Genomic DNA, 16,810 nt, shown 5'->3' with positions numbered 1-16,810 from the left:
TATTTACATCTTCTAGAGTATGCCAATTTATTGATTTTAGTAATTGTTATTTAGTTTCCTTATTTATCAGAGGTTATTTCAGAAAACTTGAAAAGTTAATTACCGGAAACCACTCAATTTGACTTGACTAATACTGATGATAGTTTAAAAGACACTGAAACCAAGATTTTGGAATCTCATGTAGGCCTATTTTAAACCACACTGAAATAATTAAAATTTAGTTAAACTGTGATGATTTGTGGTACTTCAGACTTACAATGATTGTGCAAAGTTAACGTGTGACTTTAAGGGTGACACGATAGATATAGTAGATTCTTGAGAGTTTTATGATTTTCCTAAAGCTGTTTAAATAACTTAATATAATGTCAAATAAATAAAAAAAAAGTTTTTAATACGTTGCCTACGATCAGTTTTATGTTATTCCACGTGACCATATTGACTTATTTAGTTTAAATTGTTTCTATTAGATGGCGCGACTATCGCGATTCCACCCTGATGGCAGCCTTCTAGCTGGTACGTCCCCGCCCAATCCAATCGTGCTTCTAGTCTAATTTCTATTTCTATGACTGAATTAGTCCATCGGCGCCATTTTTAAATAACCGCCAAATTGAATAGCTGAATAATAAAACCCCATACTATTTTTCTACATCTCAAGCCCGCGTGTTTATGAAAATAACATTCGCGTTTAGTGTGTCCCCCCCCCCCAGATGGTAGTTAAGATCAGGGGCGGTACCACAACACCCCCTAGAGTCCAACGGATACCCCTCTCAAGGTGTCCACGCAAATGTCTCATGTGTGTGTGTGTGTGTGTTTTTTTTTTGTCATTAATGTAGCAACTTGGTGAACACTCCCTAGCTTTTGGACGGAGGTTATTGCACCCCTGGTTGATAGTCCCATTTTCTGACGGACCGAACACGAAACTTGACCCCTGCTCCCCATAGATATATGAAGTTGCTCCGAGAGTAACAGTTGCTCCCACGGTTCGCTTGATCAGCTTGATGAAGAGTCTGGCAGACCTGTCAAGGTTCAACAATCTTTCCGGAAAAGACGTTTGAAAAAGTTCAGGTAGGAGTTCGACACGCGGAATGGGGAAGGATTTTTTGGTAATAATACAAACCGGTTTTGTTAGGCTGTTGAAAGTGAGAATGTGGGCGGAAGTATTACGCGTATTTCTTTAGTTTTCTCCGCCATTTTCTAATATCTGGTGGTGAAATTGAAAAGACGCCTAGTTTAATAGGTAAATATGTTTTTTTTTGTCTTATTGTCTTAAGTTTTTATTCGGGCCTTGGCTAAAGTAATGTGCTATTAGTAAAACTGTCATTCTTAAAATTAACCTTATCAGAAACATATAACTCCTATTTCAAAGAAAATATTTTAAACAAATTTTGGCCAAGGCTTAATGAAAAAAATCAATTGCTATGGCGAAAATTTTAATTGACCTTGAATGTCTTTAAATATGAAATTAAAACGTTTTGGTATTCCTGTTATGAAAAATCTACTGGCTGGCATTTATTGCAAAGCTCCATTATATTTAGAAAGTCTGTTGTAGCTATGAACATTTCTATTGAAATTTTATTTTATACAATAATTATATTTGATTTCCGTAAATGCATGTGCATAACTAATTCACACGTCATTATGCCTCACAATTATGAGTTATTTCATATACATGGGCCTAATAAATATTGAGCTTAAAATTAGTTTTCAATTACAGCAGGTTTTCAACTTGGAATATCATGGAAGGAACACAAATTTTATGTATCATGGTAAGTGGTTTTTTATTTTGTATACTGTCTCTGTTATAGTTTTAGCTAAGCAAGCGGAGCTTACTATGCAGTCTTAAATGAAAGATTTTGAAATTAGTTTCTGAACAAGAGGTAGGCATTTAGTATCAATCGGTTCTTTTCCGGTGAATTTTTGGTGGTTATTAAATACCAATAATTGCAATAGCTTGCAAATAAATGCACTTGCTGGCGTTATAGTTAATAATTGGGGGATTAACTAATTCTTTCTCTGGTCGGAATTTCAGTTAAACATAGCATTATTGTTTCTTTTATTAATAGCAGTATCAATTACAAATGATACAATTTTGTAATATAAAGAAATAAACATAATTTGGTACGTCAAGTGTGTTTAAATGTGGCAAGTGAAAAATGTTTATTATGAAACACATCAAATATCTAGTAACATTTTCTATCATTAGATACGGTAAGGACTCCCTGAGCCTTGTGCTGTATAGACTGGTATTAAGCTAAAATAAATAGTCTAACCAGGACCTGCACAATAGAGATACAGTGCCCATGACTGCAAACTTCTAAGCATGTCTTTTTAATTTATTCATATCTTGGCCGCGAAATAAGCTAATTAAAGAGTAAGAGTTATTTATAATACACAATTTAAGAACAACATTAGGCGTTATAAGTGTCAAGAACATGGCTAAAGTGTGACTTAAACGCCCATTTTAAGTAATTTTTGTAATATAATTGATTTTCACTTATTATTAATTTAAAAAGAAATAAACCCTATGTATTTATCTCATAAAAAATGGATTTAAAAATTTACAAAATGTATGGTTTTTGAGTTGGTTTGCCAGGCTTAAGATTTATGAAAACAATAACTATAGAAGGTTAATAAATAAATTTCTAGAAACAAATTTGATATTAAATATTGTAATTGTGTCTCCAAAAATAACTTACACAACAACACAACATTACAATCACAAATATCTAATGTCTGATTAATAGGCTTCTATGATTTTCTATTGCCTATGTATATCCTGATTACAGTTGATAGCAGTTCTGGAAATAAGGGTTATTATCTGGTCCGGGACCCCAGAGGTCCTATAATTCCTATAAAATCCTATATTTTTAGCAAAATCCCGCAAAAGTCCTATAAAATCCTATAATTTTGATGTTGTGCCCATTTCAAATCCAGCCACTTACAAATTGTTAGTTAAATTGCTAGATTTATCTATATGATAAATTCCTATACCAAGTCTAGTCTATACTTTTGTTATTGTTAACATGGTTAGCTACTAGTATATTTTTGGGATAAAATGCTTAAATAGTTAATATTTTTTAAGTTAAAATCAAAGATTTATTTATCTAAATATAGATTTTGTTTTTAAATGCATAAAGTTAGTAAATTAAATAGCATATATAGTCCTATAAAATCCTATAATTTTGTAAAAATAGTCCTATAAAGTCCTATATTTTAGAAATATAATCCTATTTTTCCTATAAAAAATTTAAGATTTGAGTGGGGGCTCTGTCTGGTCATAAACCACTTCATTAAACGCTTGGACCAATTTATTTAGTTCAAAACTGATACAAACTGTCCCCATGAACCAGAGAATTAAATAAAGAAATCTACTATGCTACTAATAATGGTCAAAATATTTGTTTGATAATTTCATAAAGACCAGTTATGGGAAACAATTTAGTAATAAATTTCCAGTCCCTAATTTACTGGCTACTGCACGTTTTAAATGTTTTAATTTTTAAATTACCATGACATTTCATTTTATTCAACACCTTATGTTCGAATATATGAAAAAGTTTGTGCTAATGAGCATGAGAGTTTGGTTTTTATCCGCTTTTCTGTGGATTTTTGTTGGGTACTGTTGCAGGGCCCCCAAAGTTCCTATAATTTCTATAAAATCCTATATTTAAAAAATTTCCTATAACATCCTATATTTTTAGGAAAAATCCTATAATTTTGATATTTTGCCCATTTCAAAACCCGCCAATCAGTGAAATTGCTAGATTTAGCTAAAGGATAAATTTCTATACAAAGACATTCTAGTCTATACTTTTGTTATTGTTAACATGAATAGCTACTAGTATATTTTGGTGATAAAATGGTTAAATAGTTTCTAGTTTTTAAGTGAAAATCAAAAATTTATTTCACTAAATATATTGTTTTTAAATGCATAAAGTTAGTAAATGAAGTAGCATATGTAGTCCTATAAAATCCTATAATTTTGAAAACATTGTGCTATTTTTTTTGAAATATTATCCGGTTTTTCTTATAACAAATTTTAAGATTTGAGTGGGGGCCCTGCTGTTGATTTGGCTTTTAATTTTATGCGCGGCCTTTTCAGTTATGTTACCTGTAGATGCATTGTTGTGACGTTGGTGGTTTTTGCTGGTTTATTGGTTTCTAATTCGCAAGCCCCAGTTGTTATGGTATTATATTTGGTACTCGCGTTATTAGTTAACGATGGTCTGTCTTCGACCGTGCTTCCACCTATTTCAAACTAACTTATTTCCTAACTTGACCATGCTTCCACCTAACATCTTAGCACTTAACAAAATGTTGGTATCAACTCGTAGGTTTTTGTCGTTGGCTGTTCAATCGTGTCCTCCGACATGATGAGGAAAAGCATCGTCTTTGACTTGAAAACGCCCAAAGTGTTCTACTGCCCGCAAGACAAACCTACGGACATGGATAAGATGATCGTGAAATCCCGCCCGTTGGACAAACTTTGCGAATATGAAGGAAAAGGTGTACCTAAGCATTCCAAATCGGATTGTTACAATGATATTGACGAAACTGAGTACGCTTGTGCCGAAAAACAACGTATCATGGTAAGTTAAGAATGTTAAATTCCCGATTTGAATCTAAAAGGTAACCGACATTATTCCAAATGTTGTTCCAGACGAGGTTAACTTCTGGTAACGAGACCGAGGAAGTGGTCACTGAAAAGATTTCCGCCAAGAAATTTGTTAAACCGAAGAAATGGTAGACGCGACATCTTTACTACGCCTTACTTAAATTACAGTTTAACTTTTGCTAAGCAAATGGCAGCTATTTTTTATTAACTACTTATTAGATTAGATTATTTATTTTACTCGTAAACCTGTTACATTTATATTTTTGGATAACGGTCCTAATATTTTTAATAAAATTTTAAAACAAACTCATCTTTTTGATAAGTCACGTATATGGGTTTCTTGGATGTGAAATTGCCATATGTTTATTTTGATAAGATTAGGTTTTTCCGAGATACCTCGGATTTTGTTCAATTTCGGCGATGATGCATTTTACCTGTACTTCTAACCATGAAGGAGCTGTTTCTCTTGTTTTCGCTTTTACTTTCTTTCGGATTTGACGTTCAAGGCAAGCAATTATTTCCTATATTTAAGTTTGATTAAATAAGAAGCCATCTTTTTTAGGATTTCCTTATGGAAAAGCCGATTCTTCCGTTCAGTCTATTCCGATTGTAAATAATACCGCGGCTTGCGGACCTGATCAGCCTCAGATTATTCGGGATCCTTTTGGATACCTGTTGTCTCCTTTCTACGACAACTTCCACTTCGTCCCACCTAATTTGTCGTGTTCTTGGATTATAAAAGCACCTTCGAATGAGGTTTTTGACACTTATTTCCTAAAGATTTGGACTTTATAGGGGCCTGTTCTAATACAATAATTTCGGCCAAGGTCATCGATCTTCGGTTTATTCAGTTTAATATCGGAAATTGCGCCGAAGGAGGCTTGGAACTCTTCGACGGGGATTCGCAGGATGGAGAGTTGCTGGGCTCATATTGCGGCGTATTTTTTCAACAGAGGCTGTTTTCCAACTCCAATTCAATTTTTATGAAATTTCGATCAGGACCCAGGCCATTTTTCACTGGATACCAAATCTACTACGAATTTAGCTTGCCCAGAGGTATCTATGACTTACAAGGAGACGACCTGAGGTGTTACACACCGATTTTGTTCAAACTCGGGGGATTGGTAGACCTTCATGTAACTTGAAAAATCCTAAAGGGAATTTATTCAATGGGCAACGGTTTTACTATGGCAACGAAAAATGTTTTGACAACATAAAATGGAAATTTTCCCATTGAAAATAACATGGGATTTGGACCGATTCTAAGGGTCCCCCCCCCCCCCCTGTGAAAGATTTTTAAAAATTGAAAAGTTTTAAAATACCAAAATTATAAAAAAAAAATTAAAAATTGAAGAAAAAATCAAAATTGATCACATTTTGATCAATTTGAACCAAATGGGGGAAAATGAACCGATATGGCTTAAATAGGAATAATTCAATTTTATGTTGTCAAAAACATTTTTAGTTGCCATGGCAAAACCGTTACCCATTGAATAAATTCCCTTCAGGATTTTTCAAGTTACATGAAGGTCTACCAATCCCCCGAATTTGAACGAAATCGGTGTGTAACACCTCGGGTCGTCTCCTTGTTAGTCTATCGGTGAAAACGAATATTTGTTAAAGCGCAACAATCGCGTTTAGCCATATCCGTTTGTTCACCGATAAGGGCAGTCGTTTACCGTTTTTGCTTCGGTGTAAATGTGATTAATTAATTGAAGAAGTTTCGCGATCAACTAAAAATTTTATGTTATTAAAATTATTCCGAAGCCATTTGTTCGACTGGTCAGTTGCGTTGTAGGAACCTTTTGGGATGCGCAACTTCGGAGGAAAAATGCGATTCAAAAGACGACTGTGAAGATGGCACTGACGAGGAAGATTGCCGTGCGTACTTTAGTATTGAGTCTTAGCTCGATCATTTTCCATCGTCCATTCTACATTTCAGCCGATGAAACGAATTTGAACTTCCCTTGCGGGGTTCCCCTCATCGAACCTATCCTGGGTAACGATCGTATCGTTGGCGGCCGCGAGGCAATCGAAGGCAGTTGGCCTTGGCAAGTATCTTTGCGTCTACCGCACATGGAACCGAATGGACATCAGTGTGGAGGGGCTCTCATACATCCCAAGTGGGTGTTGACCGCCGGACATTGTTTTAGAGAGTATGTTTTCTTACCATCGACTGATTCCACCTTTGGCTAGGCGCCTACTAGCTCTCCGTTTCGTATCCGTCCTGCCTTCTACAAGGCATTTTCTCCGTTAGGAAGCAAGGGCTTGTGAAAGGTTGGATGGAGACGTTACGAAGAGCAGTGAGCGCCTTGCTTTTGTTTTGAGGCCACTTCTTTTAAGCCCGGTTTTTGCATCGGTTGGCCCGCCATTACATTCGTTAGTCGACGGGGAGTCTAGCTTGGGATCTTCGAGCAGGGTATATGAAATTGATCATTTGGGTTAACCTGTGGAAACTAAACATGATGGACGCGCCCAGCAAAGTGTCACGTAAATGAGTACGTGGCAGCTATAGGAGTAACAAACACAAGGAGAACGCAGCTAGCCTTAAAACACGCTAACGCGGTGTTGTGTACAAATTTCATTGGACGAGCCTTTACGCTGAATGTTTTACGGGCGGGGGGAAGACAATTTAATAATAATAATCAGCTAGGCTAATACCCAAGGCACCACCTTAGGCCTAAGTCATCAAGCGACTTTTGAAGCCATTTTCCATATTTTCCCCTTCCGACGGCAGCAGGCGCCAATGAAAACTGTACACAAGAAAATGTACGACTTTGGACGGGTTGCGTTCTCCTTGTGTGGTGTGCTTTGTTTGTTGCTCCTAGGTGGCAACGTCGGTGACAATGTGAGATCGGTCTGTCATTCCATATAAGGTGGTTTCTTTTCGCCTGTTCTCGGAGTAAAAGTGTACTCTTTTTTACCCTAAAAAGTTTTATTCGCCTGTTCCGGGGATGAGAATTACTCCGGCCCATAAACTATTCCTGAGTATTAGGGCTACTCTTTTTATTCCTTCTGAAAACTAGGTGTGAAGGAGTAACTTGGATTTATCAGCTAAAAAGGCCACAGGCAGCCATTTTGGAAAAATCTTTTTAGTCAGACTCAAACTATTCGCCACCACAGAATCGGAGTTAAATGAGGTCATAGCCTTACTCTTCTTTCCCTACTCCGAAAACCCGGAACAATCGAAAAGAAAACCTACCTATAGTTAGCCATAACACGAATCGCTTATTCAAGATTTGACACCGTGGAATTTTGGTCCGTGTCGTTGGGAAAACATAGAAAACTGATCAGGGATTCGACCGAGCACATTCGCTACATCAAAAGCATTTACATCCATCCAGAATATCGCGGACTGGAACCCCGAACGGTAAATTCGGTACTTCTCAATATTTTCTAGCTCGTTTTAATTTCAATTCTGTCAGGCAAATCAAACTTGGCTCGACAGAAAAGCGAACGACATAGCTCTGGTGGAACTCAACGCCCCAGTTGCTCCGTCGGTCAACGTGCAACCAATCTGCTTGCCCGATCCAACTTCTCTTCCTAAACCGGGTACACTGGCCCACGTTACCGGATGGGGTGTCACTTACGGTAATATCCCGATAATAATTTTCCAACTCTTCTTTAACTTGGATATTAAACAAAATATTGATAAAAATAGGTACCGGCTTCGACCTAGTTTTGAAGCAAGCTCAAGTTCCAATTATGGATCGGGAGCTCTGCGACGAACTGTACCCTTACTACGATATCGGAGAGTCCATGATTTGCGCGGGTTTCATGGACGGCGGCCACGACGCTTGCTCGGTTAGATTGTATTTTAGATTTTGGCCAAGTAATCAGTCTGCTGGTAGCGGCTAACAGGTGTTTGTGTCTGGTCTTTTTAAAGGGTGACAGCGGAGGACCATTAGTCACGCGAATATCCGGCTCTTGGCGAGTTCTGGGAGTGACATCGACAGGAGGCGTTTGCGGAGCCGCCAAGGAACCGGGCATCTACACTAAGGTAGCGGACTACCTCGATTGGATCAAAGCCAAAATCACTTTGACAGCTCCGATACGCTCGTTTTTCGCGTCAATTTTTTAAACGGAAACCTTGTTTACTTTAAACGTCTTTGCGAGAAATAAACTCAGGATTTTATTTCGGATTACAAAAAGCCTTTGGAAACTTATTTTTAAATACATAAATAATAATATGAAATCCACAAATAATAAGAATGAAAAGTTAAGTGGTCATTGGTTCGTGAGACGGTCCCGGCCTCGGAATCGGATCTTCCGCCTCGTCGGAGTGCGAAATGGCTTCTCCGTACTGTTTCAGAGCTGAGGTGGATTCTTCAGCGACGGTGGTGCGTGGCGTGGGTTGACGAGTCACTCGGTCGAGTTCTGACAGATCCCCGAAAGGATCGGAAGCTAGCAAAGCCCCGCAAATGGCGTCGCACCTGTTGGGTTTAGTCACGTTTTAAACGATTCTATTTCTACGCTCACGACTCGGTGAAGATTTCTTGACAAAAAGCAAATCTCTTACTCGTTTATTTTGGCTTCGCGCGAGGCCGTTAGTAACGGTAACGGCGTTGTCTTTCCATCTTTAAGGATGTCGGCGATCTAAAAACAAAGTGCTCTCTCTCGTTTTACCGTCTTTGGAGAGAGAATCGTTTAAGTACTTGTAAACTCCTGGCGATCATAGACGCTGGAATATTCCCTTTGGCAGCGACCTTGTGAGCGTAGCTTCCTTTGGCGATGCCGTCCACGAGTCTGTGCAGGAAAATTTGGTCGTCGTCCTGCAACATTACTTCCAGAGTCTATGGTGTTAATGGATCACGAAGACGAATTAGAGCTCCCTGAATCCGAGGGAATTTCTCGGGTACATACTTTGAACTTAATGGTGTCGTCTGCTGGTAGAAAATGGGGTAAGGAATGAAAGTGGGTGGATACTAGGACGTTTGGAGTTCTGGAATGGTCCCGAACCCAGTACTTTAGGATGGACGTCAGCAGAGCGAAGCCATCCACCTTAGGGAACGTAAATTATAAAATTGCTTTAGCTGATAAGTTTCAATCGCGAAATTTTGGATATCTACAGCGTCTGTTCCTTGTCCGAATTCATCAATGATGACCAAAGAATCCTTGGTGGCTCTTTGCAAACACAGTCCCATCTTCATCATTTTTAAAATAGAGTTAGATATTATAGTTATACAGAAAGTATAAAGAGGAATAGCAACTAGGCCTATTAACATCCGGTAAGCCACGTCTTTTGAAATATATATTTAACGGAATCTTACGCGAAACGCGGATCTTAGAAGCTCGAGATACATTTGTCAAAGCTACAGTTGCCATTCAACTACATTTTCTACGCTAATTCTGAATACCTGATTAATATCCATCATAAAGGTCGACAAGGTCAAAGATATCGATTCTCTGACGTGTATTTGAGTGTAAATACCGTCCACCAACCCGATTTCGGCTGATTCCGCTGGTACGAAACTGCCAATATGGGCCATGAAGACCACAAGTCCAACCTGTTGCCAAATCTCTTGATTAAGTCCCAAAATATCGAATCATAAAACCAATGTCCTTACTTGTTTTAAATATACGCTTTTTCCGCTCGCGTTTGGTCCCGTTATGATCGTTAATTTAGCTCCGCTAGCATCTCCCGCGACAATGTCATTCGCGATGAAAGAACTCACGCAAAGCTCTTGCAATGGGTGGCTGCGGTTTTGTGGAATGTTAATATCTCCGGATTATTGTCGGTAGGAATTCATAACGGCTACTATGAGAGATTTTATAGTGTGAAACGTTGCGGAACGTTTTAGGGCGGCGTTATCCCGTTACGGCCCCGCCTTACAGGGGCGGTGAACGAATTACGTAACGTTTAAAAAGGACGTAACAAAGATTTAGAATTGCAAAGACACCACCACTTAAAATGTCTATTTTTTTGTTGTTTTATGTTTAGAAAACTAACCATGCTATTATAAATCATAGAAACAAGTATTAAAATAATTAATAATTTAAAGCAAATGGCGGCGCTATCATTGCCACCTGTTATTAAAGATGGCAATGAATCTATCCGATTCTTCGAAAAACGCGACTTTTATTGGAGAGCTTGATACCATCTATTTATGGCAAAGGAAACTAAAATTTAAAATAGCCAATTGATAACGTCGTCAGAGAGCCATTTTAGAGTATTATAGTTAGACAACTTACACTCTTTTGAGTGGACTTTAACCTAAATTATATATCCCATGTAAAAGTATTGTTTATAATTGCTGATTTTATTGACCAATTTAAAAATGATCCAATCAAACCCGAGGGGTACCTATAAGTACCGCCTTTTTGATTTCGACACTTGCGACATCTATCGAAAAAAGAGCTACTTGCTTTAAGTTCCAAAACTTGCAATATAGAATTACGATACATGATGTAACCTATTTCAGTGATCCGTCCCTTCCCAATAAGAAACATAACATTATCCAGATCACTGAGTAATCATTCCTAGTAGCCAGTGTGAGTTCTCGTGGTTTTGATTTTATAGGTACATACCGGCTTTGTTTCACGATGAGGTTCGAGTTTGTCAGTATTTTTGGTCTGCTGTAATTGAACTCTTTGGCAACCGCTGCCATGGCCAAGAGACTGCGTTATTTTACCCGATTAGTAATTAAATTTAATTAATGCAGCCAACATTTTACCAATCTAATTCGGCCGAACAGATGACCACGTTGTAGATTGTTTGGGATATTTCCAGGACTAGATCTTGGAGGCCTTGGCTGATGAAGTTTTCCTTATCTACGCGTTTAAACTTGAATTAATATTGTAAAAGTCACCAGGTAATTATATATGGATACACCCGTATAAACGGGCGCGGCTTGAACTACGTCGAATGCAAGACGACAAAGTCAGTGGCTAATGGATAACAGGGTGACCACAGTTCCAATATTTCCTATTCTTTCCTATAATAATAATCAACCAGGCTAATATCCAAGGCACCACGCGACGTTTAAAGCCATTAATTCAGGTGGCCGGGTTACCTAATTGGAGGCCCCTGGGCAAAGCTATGGGCGATCCCCTGTAACTCCACCCAAGTTTCTAACCTTCAGTGCGAAGTCCATCGTCGCTCTAATCTACAACTATCGGTTTAAATAGTTTCACTTGTCCTACTAAAGGTTACTAAAGAAGAAGCTTATTCTGAGTTTAAAAATACGAACGACCAAAAGTCTTTATTCGTTTTAGATTTACCCTGTCTATAGACGCGACTAAATACGAAGTTTATGACTTTCGAGCAATGTTAAAAACATTTTTTGTGATTAAAATTTCTTTTGCATTTCACAATTTCCAAAATGGGGCCCTCCAGAATCTTGGGGCCCTAGGGCAGTGCCCTTTTTGCCCAATGGGAAAGACGGCAATGGTGGTGGCAAGCCGCAAGCCCTTCATGCCACGCGAGCCAACAGCTCCCTACACTAACTATTACCGTTAACCTCTACAAGTTTATAATTTAACGTCCTTCCATTTTTATCCCATAATTTCATTAAATTTCCTATAAAACCTTATATTTTATCTCAAAAGTCTGAAGAAATTAAAATAATTGATACTTTACCCTTAGATACTTTCTTTTTTCGAAAAAGTTATATTTTTAATCAATAACTAATTTATTTTTTTCGGTTATCATCTTTATTTTGAATGTTATTCCCCCTTTAAACAATTTTGACAACCGTTTTCTCTTATTGTATAATTAATTTTCCCATATCTTTTCCTTTTCCCCCCAATTTTCTTCCTTTAATTACCCATTTTTCACTGAATTAATTCCATAAGGATTTCAAAATAGTGATCACCCTGGAATAATTTATAATGTTATTTAGAAAACTGGTCATAGATTCACGTATTTAGATGATTTAAAAAAATCTAATGAGTTAAGTGAACATCTATTCGAACCAAGGCTTAATACCGAATCGGAGCTGAGCTTTGAGTATACTGTAAATCACACCCGAATCTATGGGAATCATTGCGCCTTTGGACATTCCAAGTGCACACATATATAATTTCCTGACATAATATTCATATCGAACCTTTAATCTCGCAATGCGTATCGCCTAATTGATGGTCTAGTTCTGTAAAAATTACAACGTTTTTTTTATACATAAGATTGTTTTCTTTGTACGTCGTGAATTTGGAGAGACACTCACCCAAAGTTCTGGCACTCTTATAGTGTATCATTTTCCCGCAAACAAACTGCCAAGAAATCCATTTTTCTTCAATCTAAGCTTGGACAGGAATTCATACCTCTACTTGGAATGCTTATTCTGGCGTATCGCGTCTGGTAAGATCACTAGCTCTGACCGCTTTGCGCTTTGACCCCGCCTACGAGATAAAAAATCTACACTCTCACGTTGTTGTTTGTTAAGCTAGCATAGTGACGTCAATAAAACCGTCAGCCCCGAAAATCTACCGCGATAAGCATTCCAAGTAGAAGTATGGATTCCTGGCTTCGCTTTTATATTAGACGGGTTAAGCCACCGCTCGAAAACGTGAACGGAAAAACTTGTAGCTGCGTGTAGGCGTAACTTTATTCTGAACAATCTACCCTTCTACAAGTTACCCGTTCACGTTTTCAAGAGGGATGTATTAACCTGTTGATTATTTTGGGAAGAAAGGTCTTACGAGGAATTGTAAATTTGGAAGTTCGTATTGGTTTTCTCGTAATTCGTCAGTTTCGGGAATAGTCAGTAAATATCCCAACTATTAACAAATACAAATTTATTTATTTATTTATATAAGTATTTTATATAAATTGGGGTGATCGCGCTTCCTATATTTTATCATTTTTCATATATTTCAATTGTCTTCCTATAATTTTCCTATTTTTCGTACTTCACGCTTTCAGGGTGACCACATACAGTTCCTATATTTCCTATTTTTTTCCTATAATTTTACGTTTCACCATTTTTGCTCTTATAATTTTATTAAATTTCCTTTAATACTATATATTTTAACTCAAAGTCTGAAGAAATTAAAATAGTTGATATTTTAAAACGTCCTAGTTTTTAAAGATGCATATTTCCAACACTGTTCGCCGATAGTTTTCGACTATTTCTATCGGTTATCAACTATATTTTGAATTATATACCTACTTTAAAGGCCGACTACATAAATCTTCGGTTTACTCTGTCTTTCACTGGACTGACTGCATGGCACGCGTGTATTGCAGTAAGCCTACTTCCAGTGTAAGACAGAGTAAACCGAAGATTTATGTAGTCGGCCTTTAAACAATTTTGTTTCGTTAATTTGCTCCTATTTTTTTATCCCAATTTTCTTCCTATATTTTCCGGTATTTCACTTCTGTGGTCTCCCTGCGCCTCGCTTTCAATGTAGTTTTAAAGTTCGATAGAAGGCGCTCCAAAACAGTCAACATTTTATTAAAACACTAATATCATTAGCTTTTACGGCTGGCTGTTGTTTTGAAACGAAAATGTAATATTACTTTAATACATTTATCTAGTCACAAAGTCTGCGATGTTTTCATATTAAATGTAGTATTACTATTCAAGTTCCTTTAAAAGCATTTGTTTTATCTTTATTACAATTACCTATATTACCTAACAATTAATCGTATCATTTCCTATATTTTCCTAAAAATTACTCGTATCATTTTATATATTTTCCTAAAAATTACTCGTATCATTTCCTATATTTACCTAAAAATTACTCGTATCATTTCCTATATTTACCTAAAAATTACTCGTATCATTTCCTATATTTACCTAAAAATTACTCGTATCATTTCCTATATTTTCCTAAAATTTACTCGTATCATTTCCTATATTTACCTAAAAATTACTCGTATCATTTCCTATATTTTCCTAAAAATTACTCGTATCATTTCCTATATTTACCTAAAAATTACTCGTATCATTTCCTATATTTTCCTAAAAATTACTCGTATCATTTCCTATATTTACCTAAAAATTACTCGTATCATTTCCTCTATTTACCTAAAAATTACTCGTATCATTTCCTATATTTACCTAAAAATTACTCGTATCATTTCCTATATTTACCTAAAAATTACTCGTATCATTTCCTATATTTACCTAAAAATTACTCGTATCATTTCCTATATTTACCTAAAAATTACTCGTATCATTTCCTATATTTACCTAAAAATTACTCGTATCATTTCCTATATTTTCCTAAAAATTACTCGTATCATTTCCTATATTTACCTAAAAATTACTCGTATCATTTCCTATATTTACCTAAAAATTACTCGTATCATTTCCTATATTTACCTAAAAATTACTCGTATCATTTCCTATATTTACCTAAAAATTACTCGTATCATTTCCTATATTTACCTAAAAATTACTCGTATCATTTCCTATATTTACCTAAAAATTACTCGTATCATTTCCTATATTTACCTAAAAATTACTCGTATCATTTCCTATATTTACCTAAAAATTACTCGTATCATTTCCTATATTTACTTAAAAATTACTCGTATCATTTCCTATATTTACCTAAAAATTACTCGTATCATTTCCTATATTTACCTAAAAATTACTCGTATCATTTCCTATATTTACCTAAAAATTACTCGTATCATTTCCTATATTTACCTAAAAATTACTCTTATCATTTCCTATATTTACCTAAAAATTACTCTTATTATTTCCTATATTTACCTAAAAATTACTCGTATCATTTCCTATATTTACCTAAAAATTACTCGTATCATTTCCTATATTTACCTAAAAATTACTCGTATCATTTCCTATATTTACCTAAAAATTACTCGTATCATTTCCTATATTTACCTAAAAATTACTCGTATCATTTCCTATATTTACCTAAAAATTACTCGTATCATTTCCTATATTTTCCTAAAAATTACTCGTATCATTTCCTATATTTTCCTAAAAATTACTCGTATCATTTCCTATATTTTCCTAAAAATTACTCGTATCATTTCCTATATTTACCTAAAAATTACTCGTATCATTTCCTATATTTACCTAAAAATTACTCGTATCATTTCCTATATTTACCTAAAAATTACTCGTATCATTTCCTATATTTACCTAAAAATTACTCGTATCATTTCCTATATTTACCTAAAAATTACTCGTATCATTTCCTATATTTACCTAAAAATTACTCGTATCATTTCCTATATTTACCTAAAAATTACTCGTATCATTTCCTATATTTTCCTAAAAATTACTCGTATCATTTCCTATATTTACCTAAAAATTACTCGTATCATTTCCTATATTTACCTAAAAATTACTCGTATCATTTCCTATATTTACCTAAAAATTACTCGTATCATTTCCTATATTTACCTAAAAATTACTCGTATCATTTCCTATATTTACCTAAAAATTACTCGTATCATTTCCTATATTTACCTAAAAATTACTCGTATCATTTCCTATATTTACCTAAAAATTACTCGTATCATTTCCTATATTTACCTAAAAATTACTCGTATCATTTCCTATATTTACTTAAAAATTACTCGTATCATTTCCTATATTTACCTAAAAATTACTCGTATCATTTCCTATATTTACCTAAAAATTACTCGTATCATTTCCTATATTTACCTAAAAATTACTCGTATCATTTCCTCTATTTACCTAAAAATTACTCGTATCATTTCCTATATTTACCTAAAAATTACTCTTATCATTTCCTATATTTACCTAAAAATTACTCGTATCATTTCCTATATTTACCTAAAAATTACTCGTATCATTTCCTATATTTACCTAAAAATTACTCATTTAATTTCGTATAAAATGACTATAAATTTTCTATTTCTAAAAATTTGAAGGGTTTCCTGTAGAGCATAGCGCCGATTTGATTCGGGACGGCGGTGGCGTTTCGCGAAAATCACCCAGTGGCGTTCAATTTTTCGGCGCGAAGGGGCAAAAGTTTATCCCCCCTTTTGAAAATTTGGCGGATCAAAATTTAACGGCGGCGCGTCATAGAAAATGTGGTCGAGTAAGTATCCATCGGTTCCATAAAAGTTAAATACGTAGCGTCGCGGGTTCCATTAGGCACAAAAGTCACATAACAATAAATAAGTATGTCAATTATCACCGAAATGATTTTCAGAACTATTTCCTATGGTTAAGTGTTGGAAAAAGGTTCCGTCAGGAAATTAGCATTAAAACAATAGGAATTGTCATACTAATTGTTATTATGTTA

At 35.6% G+C, this 16,810-nt stretch overlaps 3 protein-coding genes across 4 annotated transcripts in view; 2 read left to right on the top strand and 1 right to left on the bottom strand.

The window, feature by feature from the left end:
- Nucleotides 1–992: 992 nt before the first annotated feature.
- LOC149925486 (uncharacterized) lies at nucleotides 993–4,921 on the top strand. The gene is made up of 5 exons (XM_090159961.1): nucleotides 993–1,065; nucleotides 1,130–1,237; nucleotides 1,715–1,766; nucleotides 4,335–4,589; nucleotides 4,661–4,921. Exons 3-5 carry the CDS (start codon nucleotides 1,737–1,739, stop codon nucleotides 4,745–4,747), a joined length of 372 nt encoding a protein of 123 aa, XP_090016087.1. The 5' UTR covers nucleotides 993–1,065; nucleotides 1,130–1,237; nucleotides 1,715–1,736; the 3' UTR covers nucleotides 4,748–4,921.
- A 124-nt stretch (nucleotides 4,922–5,045) lies between these two features.
- On the top strand, nucleotides 5,046–8,768 carry LOC149925485 (serine protease 33-like). Its single transcript, XM_090159960.1, has 9 exons — nucleotides 5,046–5,121; nucleotides 5,178–5,371; nucleotides 5,443–5,671; nucleotides 6,383–6,496; nucleotides 6,558–6,771; nucleotides 7,853–7,985; nucleotides 8,041–8,206; nucleotides 8,277–8,419; nucleotides 8,502–8,768. The coding sequence occupies exons 1-9, from the start codon at nucleotides 5,064–5,066 to the stop codon at nucleotides 8,694–8,696; spliced, it is 1,446 nt and encodes a 481-aa protein (XP_090016086.1). The 5' UTR covers nucleotides 5,046–5,063; the 3' UTR covers nucleotides 8,697–8,768.
- The window catches only part of LOC149925484 (mutS protein homolog 5-like), a 28,062-nt gene continuing 19,996 nt past the window's right edge, over nucleotides 8,745–16,810 (bottom strand). For both annotated transcript variants that reach the window (XM_090159958.1, XM_090159959.1), the window contains exons 17-28: nucleotides 13,256–13,333; nucleotides 12,781–12,826; nucleotides 12,664–12,705; nucleotides 11,290–11,386; nucleotides 11,144–11,233; nucleotides 10,183–10,312; nucleotides 9,973–10,122; nucleotides 9,685–9,759; nucleotides 9,479–9,616; nucleotides 9,271–9,408; nucleotides 9,135–9,211; nucleotides 8,745–9,048 (exon numbers count right to left, since the gene is read on the bottom strand). In XM_090159958.1, the coding sequence (XP_090016084.1) occupies nucleotides 8,835–9,048; nucleotides 9,135–9,211; nucleotides 9,271–9,408; nucleotides 9,479–9,616; nucleotides 9,685–9,759; nucleotides 9,973–10,122; nucleotides 10,183–10,312; nucleotides 11,144–11,233; nucleotides 11,290–11,386; nucleotides 12,664–12,705; nucleotides 12,781–12,826; nucleotides 13,256–13,333 (1,275 nt within the window). In that variant the 3' untranslated portion in view covers nucleotides 8,745–8,834. The remainder of the gene's footprint in view (nucleotides 9,049–9,134; nucleotides 9,212–9,270; nucleotides 9,409–9,478; nucleotides 9,617–9,684; nucleotides 9,760–9,972; nucleotides 10,123–10,182; nucleotides 10,313–11,143; nucleotides 11,234–11,289; nucleotides 11,387–12,663; nucleotides 12,706–12,780; nucleotides 12,827–13,255; nucleotides 13,334–16,810) is intronic.

This window comes from Leiobunum rupestre, chromosome 10 (genome assembly GCF_980474605.1).
Source record: "Leiobunum rupestre chromosome 10, qqLeiRupe1.1.hap1, whole genome shotgun sequence".
In the NCBI taxonomy this organism is placed as follows: domain Eukaryota; kingdom Metazoa; phylum Arthropoda; class Arachnida; order Opiliones; family Sclerosomatidae; genus Leiobunum; species Leiobunum rupestre.
Note: the sequence above shows the minus strand (reverse complement) of the source record. Positions and strands in the feature narration are given on the sequence as shown.

Bases quoted from the DNA above. Each gene is read 5' to 3' on its own strand.
- LOC149925486 (XM_090159961.1), top strand. From the start codon at position 1,737: ATGGAAGGAACACAAATTTTATGTATCATG. The intron at 1,767-4,334 runs GTAAGTGGTTTT...ATCAACTCGTAG, and splicing joins CACAAATTTTATGTATCATG to GTTTTTGTCGTTGGCTGTTC. The intron at 4,590-4,660 runs GTAAGTTAAGAA...ATGTTGTTCCAG, and splicing joins CCGAAAAACAACGTATCATG to ACGAGGTTAACTTCTGGTAA.
- LOC149925485 (XM_090159960.1), top strand. From the start codon at position 5,064: ATGAAGGAGCTGTTTCTCTTGTTTTCGCTTTTACTTTCTTTCGGATTT. The intron at 5,122-5,177 runs GCAAGCAATTAT...CATCTTTTTTAG, and splicing joins TTTCGGATTTGACGTTCAAG to GATTTCCTTATGGAAAAGCC. The intron at 8,207-8,276 runs GTAATATCCCGA...TGATAAAAATAG, and splicing joins CGGATGGGGTGTCACTTACG to GTACCGGCTTCGACCTAGTT.